General features: G+C 44.5%; 1 protein-coding gene across 7 annotated transcripts in view; it reads left to right on the forward strand.

Annotated features, from left to right (window-relative positions):
• MOCS3 (molybdenum cofactor synthesis 3) overlaps positions 1-20785 on the forward strand; it is a 115895-nt gene that overhangs the window by 80457 nt on the left and 14653 nt on the right. Inside the window, exons 9-13 of one of the 7 annotated variants that reach the window (XM_068127937.2) lie at positions 1716-1879; positions 3693-3740; positions 10646-10704; positions 15678-15815; positions 16356-16452. In XM_068127937.2, coding sequence (XP_067984038.2) covers positions 1716-1879; positions 3693-3740; positions 10646-10704; positions 15678-15815; positions 16356-16452 — 506 coding nt within the window. Of the gene's footprint in view, positions 1-1706; positions 1880-3692; positions 3741-10645; positions 10705-15677; positions 15816-16355; positions 16453-20785 lie in introns of all 7 variants that reach the window. The other 6 variants (XM_068127940.2, XM_068127938.2, XM_068127941.2 and 3 more) reach the window with 6 other exon arrangements.

Raw genomic sequence — 20785 nt, forward strand, 5'->3', positions numbered from 1 at the left:
CATTCAGGTCAGAGTTCAGTTTTCATCTGATCAGACCATATAATCTTTTGCCTCATTCTCAGAGTATTTCACATGCCTTTTTGCAAACTGCAGGTGTGCTGTCATGTGCCATTCTCTCATGAATGGCTTCCCTCTGTCCCACAAAGCCTAGATTTGTAAATTGCTGCAGAGACTGTTTTCCTTCTGGCAGGTTCTCCCATCTCACCATGGAACTCTGTAGTTCTGTCAGAATGGTCATTGGGTTCTTGGTCACCTCCCTGACAGGTCCTTCTTGCCCGGTTGTTCAGTTTGGTCAGACTGCCAGCTCTAGGAAGAGTCTGGGTAGTTGCATATTGTTTCCATTTTCTAATGATGGAGCTCACTTTGCTCTTGCGAACTTTTAACACACTATAAATTATTTTATACCCTTTCCCAGATCTATGCCTCCTCACAATTATATTTCAGAGGTCTACGGACAGTTCCTTGGATTTCATGGTGGAGTTTCTGCTCTGACATGCACTGTCAACTGTGGGACCTTATATAGAAAGGTGTGTTTCTTTCTAAATTATGTCCAATCAAGTTAATTGGCCACAGGTGGACTCCAATCGAGTTGTCGAGACATCTCAAGGATGATTGTGGTGAAATATGTTGTAATGTCTCGAGCTGAGTGAAGAGATGATCCGCGTGAAGGGATGACCTTGAGGGAGCTTATATAAACTGTGTCTATTAGATGTGCGAGGGGTGGCATGCTGTATCCCAGCGCTGTAGACTACTGAGATTTAACAGGTATGTAAATGCTTGCTTGCAAGGAACTAGAAAGTGATGTATGCTTTGATTGCCTTTTATGGAACTAATAATCTGAATTCTTGTATTGTAGGAATGGTATGAGAAATAGTTCAATAAAGCCTCATTTCTTGCAAGTGGTCTGAGTTTGATTCCAAAACAATGATCAAAGGAAATTGGATGCACCTGAGCTCAATTTGGAGTGTCATAGCAAAGGGGTTGAATATGTATTGACTTGAGACATTTCAGCTCTTCATTTTTAATTATTTTGTGCAAAATTCAAAAAAAAAATAATTCCACGTTGACATTATGGGGTATTGGTATTATGTGTAGATCAGTGACAAAAAAATCTTAATTTAATCCATTTTAAATCCAGGCTGTAACAACAAAATGTGAAAAGTCAAGTGGTGTGAACACTTTTTGAAGGCCCTGTACATTCATCAAATGGCTACTGACAGTTATTTCCATGAAATTTGTATGAAAGAAGCTTAGTTATGTGTGAAGGCTCATTTGAAAGAATTTGATTTACTTGTCCATTAATTTGAGTCGTGACCATGGAAACGTGTGCCGCAGTAGCAGCTGCTACGAGGGTTCTGGCCAACAGGGGGTGCCCACTACACATCCACCCTATATAGGTATACATTACCTATAAATAAGGTCTTAAAAAATTAATATTTAACTTGTGGATGTTTGAATAGGTTGGATAGTATAAAAGACAAACATTGTCGTGATTTTCTTACCAAGCTGTGAGTTTTGGTTCTGTAAACCTCAACCAGAGCAATAGGTTGCATAAAAGGGTAGCAGAAGTGGAGCAAAATATGGGAGAGGAAGAGATTGGTAATGGAAGAGGCTAGTAGCTTGAATATGTATCATATACAATACTGTATACCAAATATACAATACTGTATATCGGAACATAATGTGTGAGCCTTTTTTCCCTTAAGTATTTTCAGCCAGCTACAGCGAACGGCTCCTGCTCTTTGACGGCCTGTCAGGGCGCTTTCGTACTGTGAGGATCCGTGGTCGTCAAAAACACTGCATAGCTTGTGGTGACTCTTCCTTAATTCCTCCCCTTCCTGACTATGAGAGCTGGTGTGGGACTACAGCGAACGACAAGGTATGTCGTAATTTTACTTCTTCTTGACTTTAACTGTTTGAATCGTCGAGAAATTTGCCCACATAACTCAGAAGTCGTTTCTTTCCATCCCTGACCCACAACAACATCGTCAACAATTGTGTGCTCTGTGTTTGAAAAAAAAACAAGGAAAAACCAAATTTAACATCAAAACGTATATATATTCAAAATATTGTGTTGTTTGTGAAGACCACTTTGAGCCGTCATTGTTAGTATTGTCGCGTTCCTGGCGATTAAAATCTTTCCCAGGAACGAATAGCCGAGCAAGCTTTAACTCTGAGGCACTGATCAAATGCGGACTTCATATATGCGGGGGGAGAAAGCGGAGTGGAGGGATGAAGGGTCTTACCTGTGGTCCGCCGGCAGTTCCCAAACCTGCAAAAAAAATAACTCGCACGAAAAACGGATTTTAAAATGTACAAAAATAAAAAGGGTTTATTGAAAGAAAATACCGATAACAATAAAAGCGTGACGGTAAAACTAAATTCCTGTGGGATCCTCCACACCAGACTTAAAACACAGACAAAGGAATAAAATAACGTTGGATAAAATAAAGATGTGTGGTTATTTAGTGGGACTTATCTCAGATCGGCTCGTGGGGTCTCGTCAGTTGGCGAATGGGCCCCGGAACACGCCTTGGCGCGAAGTAGGCCTCGCTGCGCCCTTGTTCTTTATGCCGCGTCTTGACGCTGCAGCCTAGCAGCGCTCGTCCACGCATCGTTCCCGCCTGGAAAACTGCAGCTCTCCGTCCTCGGCTCTTCCGCCTTGAGTATGCCAGTTGAGGCCCCACCAGTTGAGGTATGGAGCGGCAGAGAGTGGAGTCATCAGCAAAGAGATAGAGAGGATTTTCCAGAGAGCCAAAGTGACTCCTCCCAGTGCACACTTCTCCCATTTATGAAGCATTGATGAAGACCAGAAAAAGCACGGGGGAGTGGGGTGAGGTGGGGTACACGATCTCCCTTCCACAGATCTACTGACGTCCCTGTTCTCTACTGTTGTTGTGCTTCCCTCTCTCTCCCAATCTTGTCTCCTACTCCTTTTATTATACGTTTTTTGTGTGTGTTTATGGTTTTTGTGTTCATTGTGTTAGCTCTTACATGAGCCTTGATGTATACAAAAAAAAAAAAAAAAAACTTTTATTTTTATTAAAACACAAGCAGATAACCTGGTTCCATTGGGCTGTTGTAGGTGAATTTGTTCCCAATGGAGTGAGGAATATTTACGGAGTTTGACAGGAATTCCCTTTGATAGCATAATAGCAGGGACCAGTGTAGGTTACGTGTAATGTAAAATTTGACTTTGGTTTTTCAACCCCTTTCTTGTTCAAGACGCACCCTTCACCCCCCCCAACCCCCGCCTCCCGCCCCCCACTCCTTCCAACTCCAAGAATGCATTCCTCCCCACTCCAGGTCCACATCCTCGCGCCCCTCCCAACTCCAAGTGCACACTCCTCCTGCCCCCCAAGTTGTTAGCGCTGTGTGCGTCTCTCTCTCTCTCCCTCCCTCCCAACTCGAAGCCTGCGACCCTGCACCCTCTCACAGCTCCAATTCGGCATCTGCTCCCCCTCCCCTAACCCCCCCACCCCTTCCCAACTCAGCACACTTCCACCCTCCCAAGTCGGCATTAAGGCGAGGGCATATGAGGCACGTTGCCTGGGCATGATGTGATTTTGGAGAAACATCTATTTTTTTTATTTATTTATGGAAATGCCTGTTCTATGTGTAATGACACCATGCTGTGTCAATAATCATGATGACATGTACTGCATTTATTGACACCGTTTCTTTATGCGTAGTGCAGACATTTAATGCTGCTGAACAAGGAAGAGAGAATCGAAGTCCAGGTATGGTATGATAGTAAATGAGGTCCTCAACCATTGATGATTCAATTTAGAGTTATTCACATAAATGTACTATAATGGCATAAACAGGGATAGATAGCTATTTATAAATGCTCTGATCCCTCATCATAATACTGTATCAGCGAGCTCAAGTCAAGTGAAACAGGTGGGGTTTTATTACTTGCAAAATCGAATATTTTTCAAGTATATTGGTTGGTCTTGTGCATTATTCTGTTTGTCTGTTTGTTTGTCAAAAAGTCCCCAAACATGCATGTCACAATTTTCAACCGAACTTCACGAAACTTCACGAAGTTGTAGAGGTCGTCACAATTGAGAAGCCTATTGATTTTGAGGTAAAAGGTCACCTGGAGGTCAAATTTCTAAAATCGCCATTTTTTATCCAATTGACTTGAAAACTTAACAGCATTTGCATAGCGCCTCACTGAATTGGGAAACCAACTATTTTTGAGGTCAACGGTCAACTCTAGGTCGAACTTCTAAAATCATCACTTTTCATTCTATTGACCCGAGCTTTGATGAAGATCGTCAGTTTTGATCTTGATGAAATGGAAAATTTGCTGGATCAATTGCAACCTTTTGGGGGAGGGGGGGGGGGTGAATTCTGCAAGTTTCGTGCTCTGAATGACGCCTTCTTGTTTATTATTACTTGCAAAATCGAAGATTTTTCAAGTATATTGGTCGGTTGTGTTTGTGGTCTTTCTGTTTGTTTGTTTGTCACCAGCCTGCAGGTCACAATTCTAAACCAATCTTCACGAAACTTCACCAAGTTGTATAGGTCGTCCCAATTGACAAGCCTAGTGATTTTGAGGTCAAAGGTCACGTGGAGGTCAAATTTCTAAAATCGGCATTTTAAATCCGATTGACTTGAAAATTGAATAGCATTTGTATATTGTCACTAAATTGAGAAATGAACTATTTTTGAGGACTATTTTTGAACGAATTTTTGAATGAGGAAATGAACTATTTTTGAACGATTCAAAATGTCAAAGGTCAACTCGAGGTCAAATTTTCAAAATCATCAATTTGCATCTGAAAACCCATCAATTTTCATCCAATTATTATTTTTTATTTTTTTTGTATACAAGATCGAGGCTCGTGAAAGAGCGAACATTAATCACACAGAAAGACAAACCGACACATAAAACATATAACATCGGGAGCGGTAGACAAGATGGGGAGAGGGGGAAGGAAACAAACACAACATTTGAGAGCAGGGACCGACAGACATGGAGACATCGAGAGATCTGTGGGAAGGCGAGGGCTTTGGGGTAGGGGGCATGGGAAGGGGGGGGGGGTGGGAGAGGTATAAAACATATGGACATTGGACACTGCCAGGACTTCCAGGAAAGAAGTTGGAATTTCAAACAAGGTGGATCTGGGGTGAATTAGCGGGGGTAGAAAAGATCAAGGTTTTGGATGGGGGAAGATAAGAGATGGTGGTGAACAGCTGTTTTAAAGACCTGGAGGGAGGAGTGGGATTGAAGGGAGTGTGGGAGTTTGTTCCAGAGGTGGGAGAAAAGAGGAATGAAAGAGTGAAGGTGAGCAGAGAGCCGAGATTTCAGCAGTTTAACCATCAGAGGGTTGCTGGCAGATCTTGTGCGACCTGTCGGAATATTTGGGGGACAGAGCACAGAGAGAGCTGGGGGAGCAAGGCCAGAGAGGAGTCGGTAGAAGACAGAAAGACCACCTACCTGCCTGCGGTGAGTGAGTGAGTGAAAGGCCCTCAGAGATAGCTTCATCGCGGGAGATTCCAATAATTCTGAAAGCTTTGGTTTCAACAACGTGAAGCCGAGCTAGGTGTGAGGCAGGAGCACCGGCCCATAGGGGAGAACAGTATACCATTGAGCTGCGGATGAAAGCCTTGCATGTGGTGAGGAGCTCAGGTGTGCCGAGGAAGGACTTCGCACGACGGAGGATGCCCAGTCGGCGACTGGCTTTGAAGGCCAGCTTGGAAATGTGGTTTTCCCAAGAAAGATCATGGCAGATAGTGAGACCCAAAAGCTTGAGTGACAGAACTTCTTGGAGAGGATTGTTGAGAAAGTAGATGGGAGGGTTGTCCAGTCGATCTTTTTGGAGAGACATAGTAAGAGTGTGAGATTTGTCAGGATTGAAAGACATGTTCCACTTGTTTGACCAGTCTGTGATTTTGTCCAAGTCTTCAGAGAGTGCGGAGGCTGCAGACTGCCGATCTGAGGAAAGAGGAATGGAGCGGCAGAGAGTGGAGTCATCAGCAAAGAGATAGAGAGGATTTTCCAGAGAGTCGGAGAGATCATTGATAAAGACCAGAAAAAGCACAGGGCCCAGAACACTGCCTTGGGGAACTCCAGCCTGAACAGGAAGGGGAGATGAGAGAAATCCATTCAGGGCCACACGTTGACTACGACCAGAGAGGAAGTCCGCAAGCCATGCATGGAGATTTCCATGGATACCATAGGAGGAGAGTTTGGTGAGCAGAGCTGGGTGCCAGACCGTATCGAAGGCACGTGATATGTCAAGGGAGACGGCTCTGATTTCCTGTTTGGCATTGAGGACCTCCATCCATTGTTGAGAAAGCAGAAGCAGCATGTCCAGAGTAGAGTGACCTGGTCTGAAACCAAATTGATGATCAGAGATCAAGCCATTGTAGAAGAGGAAAGATTTCATATCCGAAGCAATGATGGATTCCATGACTTTGCTGATAATTGGGAGCAGGCTGATTGGTCTGTAGTTGCAAGGATCTGTTTTTGCACCTTTTTGTGTAAAGCGGTAATGTTTTCTGATTTCCAGGATGCTGGCAGATGTCCTTGAGCAAAAGAGAGGGTGAAAAGAACAGAGAGAGGGTGAGATAGAGCGGCAGAGCAGGATTTTAGGACCCGTGGGCTGATGCCGTCTGGTCCAGTTGCAGAATCAGAGTCGAGGTTAGACAAAAACTCCTCCACATTGTCAGGAGAGAAGGACACAGAGTCCAGGAGCAGTTGGGTTCGACTGGGAAAGGTGGGAACAGAGAGAGATGGGCTTGGGACTAAAGATTTTGAGGCAAACACAGAGTTGAGGCATTCGGCTTTGTCACGTGCGATGTCAACTGTCTGGCCATTTGAGGTAAGGGAGGGGATGGAGGGGGAACAAACACCAGAAACGGATTTGACCAGACGCCACCAGGATTTGGAGGAAGGAGACAGGTTTGAGAGTTCATTCTTGAGTGTGGAGAGATAGTGCTTCCTGGCACTCCTAAGGGTAGACACACACTTGTTCCGAGCTTGGTGGAAGGAACTGAGATTGCCTTCAGTTGGATTAGCCTTCCCAGAGGCAAAGGCAAATTGTTTCAGGGCAACTGCCTCACCACAAGATTCAGTGTACCATGGACGGGAGGAAGGGTAAGACAACTGAAGACGAGATGTGATAAATCTGTACATGAGAGAGAGAGAGCAGTTTGCTTTGGAGAATTCCCAGGAAGAATTGATGTCAGAGGCAGTGGAGATGGGAGACCAATCCAGACCATTGATGGCTGCTTGAAGACCGTCCCAGTCGGCCTGAGTGAAATGCCAGACTCGTCGACGCTGAGGAGGCTCTCTGAGAATGGCCAGAGAGATGTCCACTTTGACAAGCACATGATCAGAAGAACCGATTGGAGCAGAAGAAGAGCAGCAGACATTAGCAGGGAAGTTGGTCATAACCAAGTCTAGAAGAGAAGATACTCCATTGGCTGAGATCCGGGTCGGGAAATTGACAGATGGTGTCAATCCCAGTGAGTCACAGAAGTCCTTTGCTGAGGTGCCATGACTGGTGAGAGAGGAACCCACACTCAACCAGCTGGCATGATGACAGTTGAAGTCACCACATATGAGGAAGAGAGAGTTGGGATGAGTGGATAGAAGTTGGTCCATGTTGTCAGACAGTGAAATGTAAATGGAGTCATCACTGTTTGGAGGACGGTACAGAACACATATGAACAAAAGGTGGGAGCGGAGAGGAAGCCGTAGCCAGGGGTACTCCTGGGGGTGAGGAGGAGAGAGGGCAGTGCAAGGAGAGTGAGGAAGAGAGTTTTTGATAAAGATAGCCACCCCACCACCAGGACGAGGCTCAGGTCTGTCATACCGGAGGAGGGAGTAACCAGGAAGAGATATTAAGGAATCGGAGACATCTTGAAGGAGGAAAGTCTCTGTTAAGCAGATCAAGTCTGTATTGTCAGAAGCAACCTGTATGGAGAGATCAGTCAGGTTTGAGCGAAGGCCCCGGATGTTTGAGGTCCATACCGTTAATGAAGAGAGAGGGGGAGCATCGGGTACAGCACAGAGGAGGGGAGGAGTAGGGTAAGATGAAGGATGAGAGGGGGAGGTAGGAAGAGCAGTTGATAGTGTGTCAGAGATTACAGAAGAGTTCCAAGAAAGGGAAGGATGAGGAGGATGAAAGGTTTGATGGTGAAGGGATAGGCGCAGTGAGGGGTTGTTTGAGGGGGGGGGGGCAGAGGAAAGTAGAAGGTTGGGGGGGGGTGGAGGTATGAGATAGAAGGGAGACGAAGTGGGGAGGGGGCAGCTTTGAGGTGAGGGGGGAGGAGGGAGAATTGGAGAGAAATGGTATGGGGGGAGATTTGAATGGGGGGGCTTGGGGGGGAGTTTTGAAGGGGAGGAGTGAGGGGGGAGTTTAGGAGGGGAGGGGCAAGGGGGGAGTTTAGGAGTGGAGGGGCAAGGGGGGAGTTTAGGAGTGTCGGTGCAAGGGGGGGGGGGATTTGGAGGGGAGGGGCAAGAGGGGAGTATTTAAACGTTTTTAAAACGGGAGTAAACGTATTTAAAACGTTAGACAAAGAGTATTATGTTCGGGGTAGAAGGGAAAAAACTAAGAGCCAAGCAAAACACGATGTAGGGGCCTTAAGTAAACAAACACCGATGGGGGTACAAGGAGTATGAGGGTACAAACACCTATGGAGCAGAACATGATTAATTAATTACGAGTTACAGGAAATTCAAACCAAAACTAACTATAAACAAACAATAACGCATGGACTATAAAATAACGAGTTGAAATTTGACAAACACACGAATGAAAAAATAACCGCTTTGGTTTCCCGGAGAGAACCAGGCCTCAAGGTCGGAAGCTTCAACAACTAGGCCGCGTGGCACGAAATACTCGACTATTTTTTACAGGTATGAAAGATTAACACCGATAATCTCCCGAGGGACACGCAAAAGGTACACACACGTAAGATAAATACAGTTTCGACAAAAATACAAATGTGACAATTACTTAACTTCAAGCGTGCGTGAGGATCGTGGAACAGCTTCGAAAAACCGTGGCCGCCCTGACCAATTGATTTGGAAATTGACCAACATTTGTATATTGCCTCACTGAATTGGGAAACCAACTATTTTTGAGGTCAAAAGGTCAAAGGTCAAACTTCTAAAATCATCATTTTTCATCTCAAATATCGTCACTTTTCATTCTGTTGACCCGAGCTTTGATCAGGATCGTCAATTTTAATGTTGATGAAATGGACAATTTGCTGTATCAATGAAAAACTTTTTTTGGGGGAGGGGGGCCCGGGGGGGTGGGGGGGGGGGGGGTTTGCAAGTATCGTGCTCCGCATGACGTCTTCCTCTTTATATATTTATTTATTTGTATACAAAGTCGAGCCTCGTGTAAGAGCTAACACATTAAACACAAAAACATGCATGGACACGAACAACATCTACTATAAATGGATGAGGTGTGTGCGTGTGCGTGTGTGTGTGTGTGTGTGTGTGTGTGTGCGTGTGTGTGTGTGTGCGTGCGCGCTCATGTGTACGTGCGTACATACATGCGTACGTACATGCGTGCATGTGTGTGTGGGGGGCATACTTTTTGTGTCTATTAATTACGTACGATTGAGATGTACCTTTTAACCCTTTAGACTGATCGACGCCTCAGACCCTGGAAGACCCTTCAACACTTCAGACCCAAAGGACCCAAAGGTCCTTGATGACCCAAAACTCCCAGATGACCTCAAAAGTCCTTAATGACACAAAAGTCCCCAAGGACCCAAAAAGTTATTGATGACCAAAAATTCCCCAAGGACCCAAAAATTCCTTGATGACCCAAAATTCCCCGAGTACCCAAAAGACGCAAAAAGTCCCCAAGGACCCAAAAGACCCAGATGACCCAAAAGGCCTTAATGACCCAAAAGTACCCAAGGACCCAAAACGTTATTGATGACCCAAAAGTCACAGAAGACCCAAGAGAACCCTGATGACCCAGATGACCCAAAAGTCCTTCATGACCCAAAAGTCCTTCATGACCCAAAAGTCCTCCATGACCCAAAAGTCCTTAATGACCCAAAAGTCCCCGATGACCCAAAAGGACCCAAAAGGTCCAGATGACCCAAAAGTCCTAAAGGACCCAAAATTCCCCAAGGACCCAAAAAGTTATTGATGACTCAAAAGTCTCCAAGCACCCAAAAGACCCTAAAGTCCCCACAGACCCAGATGATCCAGAAGTACCCAAGGACCCAAAGAGTCCGTTATGACCCAAAAGTCCCCGAGGACCCAAAGGAACCAAGAGTCTCCGAGGGCCCAAAAGACCCAGATGACCAAAAAGTCCTTGATGACCCAAAATTCCCAGAGGACCCAAAAGATCCAAGAGTCCCAGAGGTAAAAGTCCCAGATGACCCAAAGACCCAAAAGTCCCCAAGGACCCAAAATGTCCTTGATGACCCAAAAGTCCCAAAAGACCCAGATGACCCAAAAGTCCTTAATGACCCAAAAGTCCCCAAGGATCCAAAAAGTCCTTGATGACCCCAAACAATTCAGCAGCTCAATTGAAGCTTTGCCATTAATTGCATGCACTATTGTTTAGTTGTATTATGTTCAGATATACTTATTTATTCATTATAGCCCCATTTTTACACTTAAGTATTGTCTCTTTTTGATCCAAACCAGCTGACGTCTGGTAGTATTTTGCAGTTGACTGATTTCCAGGAAAATCAAGTTCATATACAGTGAGTCCTCGCTTAACGTTGCCGCTTTTAATGTTGTTTCGCTATTATGTCGTGAACTAAAACCACATTTCGCTTAACGTCCGTTCGGACCAATATAATAGGATGTAATTTAACGTATGTCACACTTAAATGACAACAATTCACTTCAATTCATTTTTTTCACTGTGTCTCTTCGTATTCACTGCGTCTCATTGTACACCTCTAAACATTCTGCCTGTTTAATGCTTTATATTACAGTTTTTAATCCCCCAGGATGAGACAAAAGTGCCCATCAGTGACGGTGTAGTTTATACTCCCAATAAATCATGGAAAAGCATCAGTTTGGGAACTAGACTGGAAGTTTTTAATCGTGTAGACCAGGGAGAACATGCAGTAGGTAGACATTGGTGTGGCGCTAGGCCTTATACTGACCACACCAAGGCTAATTCAGACCAATGCTGACAATATTTGTGCAAGTGAAATTTCTGTAACTCCCATAAGTGCGATTGATGAGTCTATCAAGAAATAGCACGATGGAGAAAATAGAGTATAAAAACCACTTACCGTGTACCACTCCCTCAACCCACACACTTTCAAGGGATATTCAAAGCAGCATCTTCTGGTCCATTGGAGCACAAATAAGAAGGTGTGGATAACCTGTGCCATCTTCTCCAATTGGTTGAACATTATGGCTATCGCTGAATGGAAGGAATATTGTGCAAAAGAAAACTTAGGTTTAAAGATTCCATTGCTCATTCATAACACACCCCATCATCCACTCGATCTCAACAATCTCAGTGGTGATGTCAGGGTTGTATTCTTATAACCGAACACCACAGCACTCATTCAGCCAATTAATAATAGTATCGTCAAGACTTTTAAGGTATACTACACATGCAGGATGTTTGACCAACTCGTCATATTCACCAATGGAGAGGACCAGCAGTCCGTAACCGACTTTTTGAGGAAACGTTTCAACATACTGAAGGCCATTGACATCATCGGCGAATCATGGAAAGATGTTACGGAGTCCGACATGAATGGTGTTTGGAAGAAAATTTGGCCAGAGGTAGTGTATGATTTCAGGGGCTTTCAGGTTCCAGTCCCATCTACCCAGCAACAAATTGTCAGGTTGGCAAGGAAAGCTGGAATAGACGAGGTGGATGAAAGTGACATCACAGAGGTTCCCGAATCTCGTGGAGAAGCAATATTGCCAAATGTAGATCTGAAGCAACTTGGGGCTTTGAAGAGATCTTAGGAAGAAGATGGTGAAAGAGAAGAACATCATGTCCTATGCACTGAGTGTCTTGCTAAGGCTTGATTGGGTTGATTTTACTTTGCAAATCTTCAGTGAGGACGATCCAAATAGAGAGAAAATACTGCAAGTACTGGAACTATCAACTTCAATGGTATCCAGAGCAGTCCCTGATGGCATGTTGTTACGAGGAAATTTACACACACACACACACACACACACACACACACACACACACACACACACACACACACACACACACACACACACACACACACGTCCTCCACCCTCACCCAGTCAGCTGTGTTAAAGTGTGTTGAAAATAATTTAATAATTGTACTGTATTTGATGTCTACAATGGTCTTTATCGGGCAAAACAACATCTTCTGGAACGTAACCCCCTGCTTTTACATTTAGTCATGCAGCTTCGGACCGGATTTGAGATGTTTATGGACGTTCTGGACAAAAGTGCCAATTTTTCCCACATGTTACCAGCTACTTTAACTTTCCATTTTTGATAGGAACCACTTCCTCCGAATACATTATGGCGGCCATCTTGGATTTCCAAAATGGCCGCCATGTAAAAACCTATATTGACCAATATCTCAGCTTCTCAGCCACTTAGGATCACAATCTTATTGTCTAAAGATACATTTTCTGGGTCATGGGATGCAACTATACCACTTAGGCAAAAGACGATTTTTATTAACACAAAAGAGAAACTGAACATAAAACTTTAAGAAAAATTAAACGGAATACTGTTAATGTACCACAGTCACTGAAAATATTGCAAGGACTAACTATATATCAACTGTAAATACGAGGGTATATTGTCATTACACACCACTGCACATGCATTTTATTCCCAGCCTACTTCTCACAGTGACATCTGCAGAGTTCAGTGCACTTCAAACGTGCCTTTCTGCATGCGCACCTAGCACCACATCCACTTTGAATCTTGCAGCTACATTTGACTAGTTCACTGCAGGCCTTGGAGACCACAGCTAACATGTTCCACACAGGAACCCATTAATTGCTGTCCTCATCGAGAGTCCAGCCCCAATGTTCTGGAGTAGGTGCGTGTTGTTCAATCTGCCCACTGGTGCACCATAATACTGCCTGATATGCAACTCGCTTTGTGTGCTGCAATAGTGCATCCTGTGTTGGGAGAAGTCTCTCCATTGTCTCCCCTTCTGGCAAAACAGCTCCTTTCTAGCTTCATCTACATGTTGCAGGTCACTGGTCTTATCATACAGGATAACGGTGAAGCGTTCCAGCAGCTGGAAATGTTGAGCACCAACTTCTATTTCTGTGTAAGGATGAAGTGCCATGTAGGTAAAGGCACATGTCACATCGTGATAGCAGTTCCAAGCCTCCCATGCTGACTTCTTGCCTCTTCCAAAGAATGCAGATGTAGTATCGCATCCCTTGAAACTGTGAAAGGGCCAGGGATTTCTACCTACCCAGGTCTTCGTAGATATCATTGATGTGATGATATGTGAAGTTCTTGCCCGTACCAAAGGCAACCCAAATGCTCACATCTTGGATATAAGTTTTTACATGGTGGGCATTTTGAAAATCCAAGATGGCCGCCATAATGTATTCGGAGGAAGTGGTTCCTCCCAAAAATGGAAAGCTAAAGCTTATGGGTAGCATGTGGGGAAAATTTAGTGCTTTTGTCCAGAACGTCCACATCCATTTGCTAAGCTGCCTGACTAATGAACTTATACGGGAAAATTTGCTTCACTTAATGTCGTTTCGCTTAACATCGTGGTTTTCAGGAATGCAACCACGACGTTAAGAGAGGACTTCTTGGTATTTAGATAAAACTAGCGATACCAGTTGAAAAATCCACGCTTACAAACATGTTAGTTAAAGGGAAAACGTGAGTGTACAAAACATGTCACAAAAAGTACAAACTTTTAAAATACTAACTCGGAAGTATCTTAAGGTAACTCTGTGGTAAAAGAGAGAGTGAGATATCACAGGGTAAAAATGGTCCGAGGTTTCATTGCGAGTTTAGATCCGAGGCAATGTATCCATTATCACCAGGCCTGCAGCTACATATAGTTCCATGGCCCGAACACACAATAAACATGTGAAATTTGAACTATTTGTCCCTAAAAAGGGGAAAAAACTACAAACTATAAAATAAATATGTACTCACAAATATGCAAAGGTAATGCTGTGGTAAAAGAGGGAATGAAGTATCACAAGGGAACAATGTTGAGGCGGTGTATAAGCCCTTTTTCATTGTCGCCTGGCTGGACTCCAGTTAGATGGCCCGCACACAATTACCATGTAAAATTAAGTGTTTGTTACTTAAAAGGTTGTTTTTAGCTCACCTGGAATGAAGTTCAGGGGAGCTTATGCGATGGCGCGTCGTCCGTCAGTCCTTCCGTCCGTAAACACTTGAAACTTCTCAGAAACCACTAATGGGATTGCGACCAAATTTGGCACAAATAATATTTGTTATGATGTGACTAAAGTTTGTTCACAGCATTTAAAAAGTCGGGGTTTACGGGGGTCTACCAGGGTCAAAGTGGATCCAGGTTTGACCCCCCCAAAATAGGAATTTGCTATTTCCTCTGAAACTACACAAACTATTTTGATAAAACTTCACCACAACCTTCACCACCCGTGATGTTCTAAAGTTTGTTGTCCCCCGTCGCACCGAGGAGCGAAAGGGGGACTATGGTTTTCCCCTCTGTCCGTGTGTCCGTCCGTGCATGCGTGCATGCGTAAGCGAAGGACCGCATTCGAATTTGGTGTATGGGTGCAACCCACGTCAAAATCCAAGATGGCCACCGCCATGTATGTCTGACGCCATGTATGTCTGAACATTGTGAGCGGAATATCTTGAAAAATAAGCGAAGTCCCAACTTCTAATCTGGTATGTGGGTGTATCTAGGCATAACGAAGAAACCTATTGAAGATTGGGTCGCCACGTCAAAATCCAAGATGGCCGCCGCCATGTACGTCTGAACCTTGTGAGCGGAATATCTTGAAAAATAAGCGAAGTACCAACTTCTAATCTGCTGTGTGGGTGTATCTAGGCATAAGGAAGAACGCCATTGAAAGTTGGGTGGCCACGTCGAAATCCAAGATGGCCGCCACCATATATATGTCTGAACCTTGTGAGCGAAATATCTTGAAAAATAAACGAACTACTAACGTCTAATCTGGTGTGTGAGTGTATCTACGCATAAGAACCACCTTTAGAGGCCATTCCCCACAGAGCAGGGATTGGCCTTTTTTGGGCACCATGGCCCCTTTTTGAAGCAATGTTTTATGGCCGGATGCCCTTCCTGCCACCAACCCTGTTAGTCTAGTCGCCCCTTGTGACACACAGGGAATTGCCAGTGAACTGGTACTCAATTTGCCGACCTCGGAAGGATGACAGGCTGAGTCAACCCCTCTGGCGTTATTTCAGCGATCGACCGGGATTCGAACCCAGGATCCTCGGATCCCAAGCCGGCACCCAATGGTTCTAAGGGAGAGCGCTATTGAAAATTGGGTCGCCACGTCAAAATCCAAGATGGCCACCTTGCGTCTTCCACTTTGTCAACTCGCATCACTTCACCGATGGGGGACCTAGGCGTAACGCTTGTTCACGGCATTTTTAAAATCTCCCCCTTTGGGAGTCAGTCCAGGAGGGGGGGTAGGGGGGGAGAGGAGAGGTCAGTGTATGACTGGTCAGTTCCAGTGTATGAAAATAGGTGTTTGCTTTTTTTCTCAGAAACTGCACACACAATTTCTATGAAACGTCACCACAACCTTCATCATCCGTGATGTACCAAAGTTTGTTCAATGCATTGGAAAAACTGCGGTCTGAGGAGTTACACGGGGTGGGGAGGGCGGTTTGCCCCCAAAATAGGTATGTTTTTGTTTGTTTATTTAAAGTCATGATTATGTTAGTATTATTCTACATGCTGCCCTGTCTTCTAGCAAACATTGAAATTGGTTAAAAATACCTTTAGTCAGTGCAGTATCGTGTTTATTCTACCAGGTGAGAGCCAGGTGTATTGCCCCTATGTTTTAATGTTTATTTTGTCACGGGAAATCATACAAGCATGGGACAGAGGTCGGTCGGAAGGGAACGTACATGCTTTAAAAATGGCTAAAATATGACAAAGAAAGGGAGAATCATCAAATGCATATAAAATTGTGCACGTCCATAACGTGGTTGATGTATTGTTCAAACTTGGGATATGAAGTCAATTGGTGAGCACGTAAACCCCGACTGGGTATTAGATAGATGATGATGATGATGATTGCATAAGTAAACTTCCGTGTATTATTCCAGTTATTCATGACAATTTGCGTTTGTTGGCTGCAGGACTTCTTTATTTATGCCTTTTTATTCTCATTCAAATTCACTGTTTTTCAACCTCAAATGATCCTGTGTACAAAACAGGAATACAAGGAACTGCTGGAAAAAGGAAACCCTCACCTGCTGCTGGATGTGCGTCCAGCCGTTGAGTTTGAAATATGCTCTATTTCAAGTGCCATTCGTATCCTTTTTTTGGTTCCTTGTTGTTTATAACCCAGTATCGTGTGGGGTAAAACACCATGCCTGGAATATCTAAAACAATATATTATATAGCTGGTGTTTCTTTCAACACAGCCCTTTCCCTTTTGAGGTCATCTCATCTCGATTCTCGATGAGATGAACTTATAACATGGGCCGTACTGTCCGGATGTCTGTCCATCTGTTCGGTCGTCCATCCGTTATCTTTTTGGTACTCCTCCATTATCATCCAGCTGATTGTACTGAAACTTAACACATGAATGTAACCCGCACAATCACTCCAGCTTTGATTTTTCGATTTTAGATCATGGGGGCTCCACAGAGGGGGTGGGGGGTGGGGGGGGCAGGGAGGGTTACATTACCCCCCAAACTTCGGATCCATACTTGTCCCTTATTTACAAACGTATTGCTCTGAAACCCGATACAATCCTTCTGCTCGATGGCCCACACAATCGCTCAGCCTTCAATTTTGAACTCGACTGGACTACCGTCCAGTTGAGTTCATCACATACTGAACCCTTCGGCGTCCAGCGTCCGTCGTCGTCGTCTGTCATCCGTTAACTTTTTGACGTTAACACTCCAGCGTCCACAAATATCAACCGATTCTGATCAAACTTGACATGCAGCATCCTTACCCCAAGGACCAGGTTGGTATTACATTTCAGCCCGTTTCCGTTGAAAAATGGCGGACTTAGGCGACCATTTTCTTTTTGGTCATGAAAACGACGTTAACACTCTAGCGTCCACAAATATTAACAGATTTTGATCAAACTTAGAATGTTCAACCCTTACTACACAAGGTAGGTTGCTATTGCATTCCAACCCGATCCGTCACAAAATGGCCGCCATAGGCCGCCATATTGTTTTCAGCTCTTAAGAAAAGCACACTAGGACAAGATGTGGGGGTGGGTGACTTTGAAAGCGGATTACACCCGTTTCCTTTTATCTACACAACTATATTTCTGCAACATTGTTGCAAAGTGTAACATTGTATCAATCGTAAAACAAGGACAAGTATAAGGATACAAGGACCTTAAAATTATTACACAAGGTTGTTGGCTTTTCATTTAAGTCAAATCTAGTACAGACAACTGACATACTTTAAAGTTGTCCAGTCAGTTCAGTTGAGTTCTGCTTCCCTGGAAGCTCTAGTTTTTTTTCGGATCAGGGGGCTCCCAGGGGACTTCCCCCAAATCAGCAGAGGTCTAAAGTGTACAGCCTCGAGATGACCACTCAGGGCTATATATATATATATATATATATATATTTTGCATTACACTGGTACGATGTGAATGTGACGACGTGTACATTTGAGACAAATATTTTGCCTACATGGACATTTGGTTTCCTAACATTTGCTGTGCTCTGACGTGTGTGTGTGTGTGTGTGTGTGTGTGTGTGTGTGTGTGTGTGTGTGTGTGTGTGTGTGTGTGTGTGTGTGTGTGTGTGTGTGTGTGTGTGTGTGTGTGTGTGTGTTTTTGGTTAGTTGTTGGTCGTTATCTCCATATAGTAAAGTAACTGGCTGGCATAACTGGCTAACCCCCGCTCTAGTGGGGAAAATGGCCTTAAAACGATCATTCATATTCATTCATTCAGTAAAGTGGTTTATAGGAAATACTGTTACAGGCCGGACAAAAGCAACACATTTTCCACAGAATTTTATTAGGGTACGATGATTCATTTCAGAAGGATAACCATCAAAATGGACAATAAAATTTCCAGAAAATGATAGTGTTCTTAATTATATGTTATTTGTTCTTTATATACAGGGTGGTCCAGAAACCCTGGGCACATTTTGAAGAACGATACCTGCAACAAACAACTAAGTTTATTGTTGTTCTTTGGTGCAAAACAAAACGTGATTACTCCGAAATGGATGTGACCGCTTCAACACGCACAGGCATCACGTGATACGCAACATGGTGAGGTGCATCACATGATATGGATCGAGGTGAGCTTCGCTCACTGTGCTGCACGCGTTTGTCTTTGCATTCGTTCATTTCATTGTAAATTAGATGCCCTAATATGACGGAGGATATCGTGAGACAGAAAATTCGCGCTGTATGGTTGTATTCTGTATCTGGAAATTCGGCTGAAGTTCACAGACAACTTGTCAAAGAATGTGGCACCGACACAATTGACAGAAGAACCATCGGCAGAATAAACAAGCAGTTTGATGAAACCGGCAGCATTCTTCCAAAACACCCACCAGGTAGCCCTCGTACTGTTGCAACTGAGGAAAGCAGAGTGGTCATTCAACAACAACTCGACAGAAACAAACCATTATCAACTCGTTCATCAAATGTCACCAACATAAGCCGATCATCGATTCGAAGAATACTAAAATACCTCAATGCGAATCCATACATTCCGAGATTAATTCACCAACTATCTGAGGATGATTTTGACAGGTGCGTTGAGGCATGTGAGACATTGCTTGGGTTAATATGGACAATGATTTGCAGAACAGGATCTTGTGGTCAGATGAATCCAAATTTACTTTATGTGGTTCTGTGAATCGTCATAACATTGTGATATGGGCAGGAGACAACCCACCATTTACTGTTGAGCACAACGTCCACTATCAATTCCGTCTGGGCAGACATTTCTTCTGGAGACATTGTTGGACCAATATTTTTCGAAGAAAATGTGAATGCTGCAAATTACCCTCTAATGTTGGAGCAGCTTGTATTTCCACTCGATCATGGACAAATGTGGTTCATGCATGATGGTGTGCCTGCTCATTATGCTGCCAGTGTAAGCCAGGCCCTTGATTTGAACTTTGCAGACAAATGGATTGCCGTCGTGGTCCGGTTGAATGGCCCCGCAGTCTTGTGATTTAACACCCTGTGATTTCTTCCTTTGGGGTTTCCTCAAACACAAAGTGTATGCGAGGTATCCTACGACCCTTAGAGACTTGAAACAATTCATCCGTAATGAGACTGCTGCCTTAAGGACTGAAACAGAACTGTGTGTCAGAGTGCAGTTTGAACATTTGAACTGATCTGTTTCATGTATATTAGACTGTTTAACGAGGAATAATGTTTTGTTTTGCACCAAAGAACAATAATAAACGTTGTTGTTTGTTGCAGGTATCGTTCTTCAAAATGTGCCCAGGGTTTCTGGACCACCCTGTATATATATATATATATATATATATATACATATATATAATTATATATATACTAGCAGAAGTACCCGGCATTGCCGGGCGGGGGAGGGGAGGGAAGGGAAGGGGAGGGGAACAGGGGGGAGGAGAGGGGGGAGAGGAGGGGGGAGGGAGAAGGGGAGGAGAGGGGGAGGGGGAGGGGGAGGGATGGGAGGGGGAGAGGAGTGGGAGGGTTGGGGGAGGGAGGACTGGGAGGGTGGGGGGAGCGAGGAGTGGGAGTGTGGGGGGAGGGAGGAGTGGGAGGGTGGGGGGAGGTGGAGGGTGAGGGGGGTGGTGGAGGGAGAGGGCGAGGGGGGTGGGGGAGGTGGAGGGGGAGGGCGAGGGGGGTGGGGGAGGGCGAGGGGAGGGGGGTAGGGGGAGAGGGGTGGGGAAGGGGTAGGACAGAAAGGAAGGGGTAGGGGGGAAAGGGAGGAGCATGAGGGAAAGGGAGGGGGAAGGGGTAGGGCAGAGAGGAAGGGGTAGGGGGGAAAGGGAGGGGCATGGGGGAAAGGGAGGGGGAGAGGAGGGGAAAGGGGAGGGGGGTAGGGTGGAGGGAGGGTTCATGTTTGTTTTCAGTGAATCACTTGTTTTCAGTGATTGCTTTTGGTTCATGTTTCCATGATTTTTCTGGAACTGGGATATTGAGACTTCTGCAGATGTGCCAGCGGATTACTGTACATACCTAGTTGTGTATTTGGGTGTACAAACCTTCTGACACGAGTTTTTTTTACAGCTTAGCCTGTAGGGCAATGCCATCTGGAACATCCGGTCGCAATGCTTTGTTTTCTATGTTCATGCTTTATGGAATCATTAGGTTATACGTTAGCCTTACTTCCTTGTTTTCAGTGATTGCTTTTGGTTCATGTTTCCATGACTTTTCTGGAACTGGGATATTGAGACTTCTGCAGATGTGCCAGCGGATTACTGTACATACCTAGTTGTGTATTTGGGTGTACAAACCTTCTGACACGAGTTTTTTTTACAGCTTAGCCTGTAGGGCAATGCCATCTGGAACATCCGGTCGCAATGCTTTGTTTTCTATGTTCATGCTTTATGGAATCATTAGGTTATACATTAGCCTTACTTCCTTGTTTTCAGTGATTGCTTTTGGTTCATGTTTCCATGACTTTTCTGGAACTGGGACATTGAGACTTCTGCAGATGTGCCA

The sequence above is a fragment of the Myxine glutinosa genome, chromosome 9 (genome assembly GCF_964187855.1).
Source record: "Myxine glutinosa chromosome 9, kmMyxGlut1.1, whole genome shotgun sequence".
In the NCBI taxonomy this organism is placed as follows: domain Eukaryota; kingdom Metazoa; phylum Chordata; class Myxini; order Myxiniformes; family Myxinidae; genus Myxine; species Myxine glutinosa.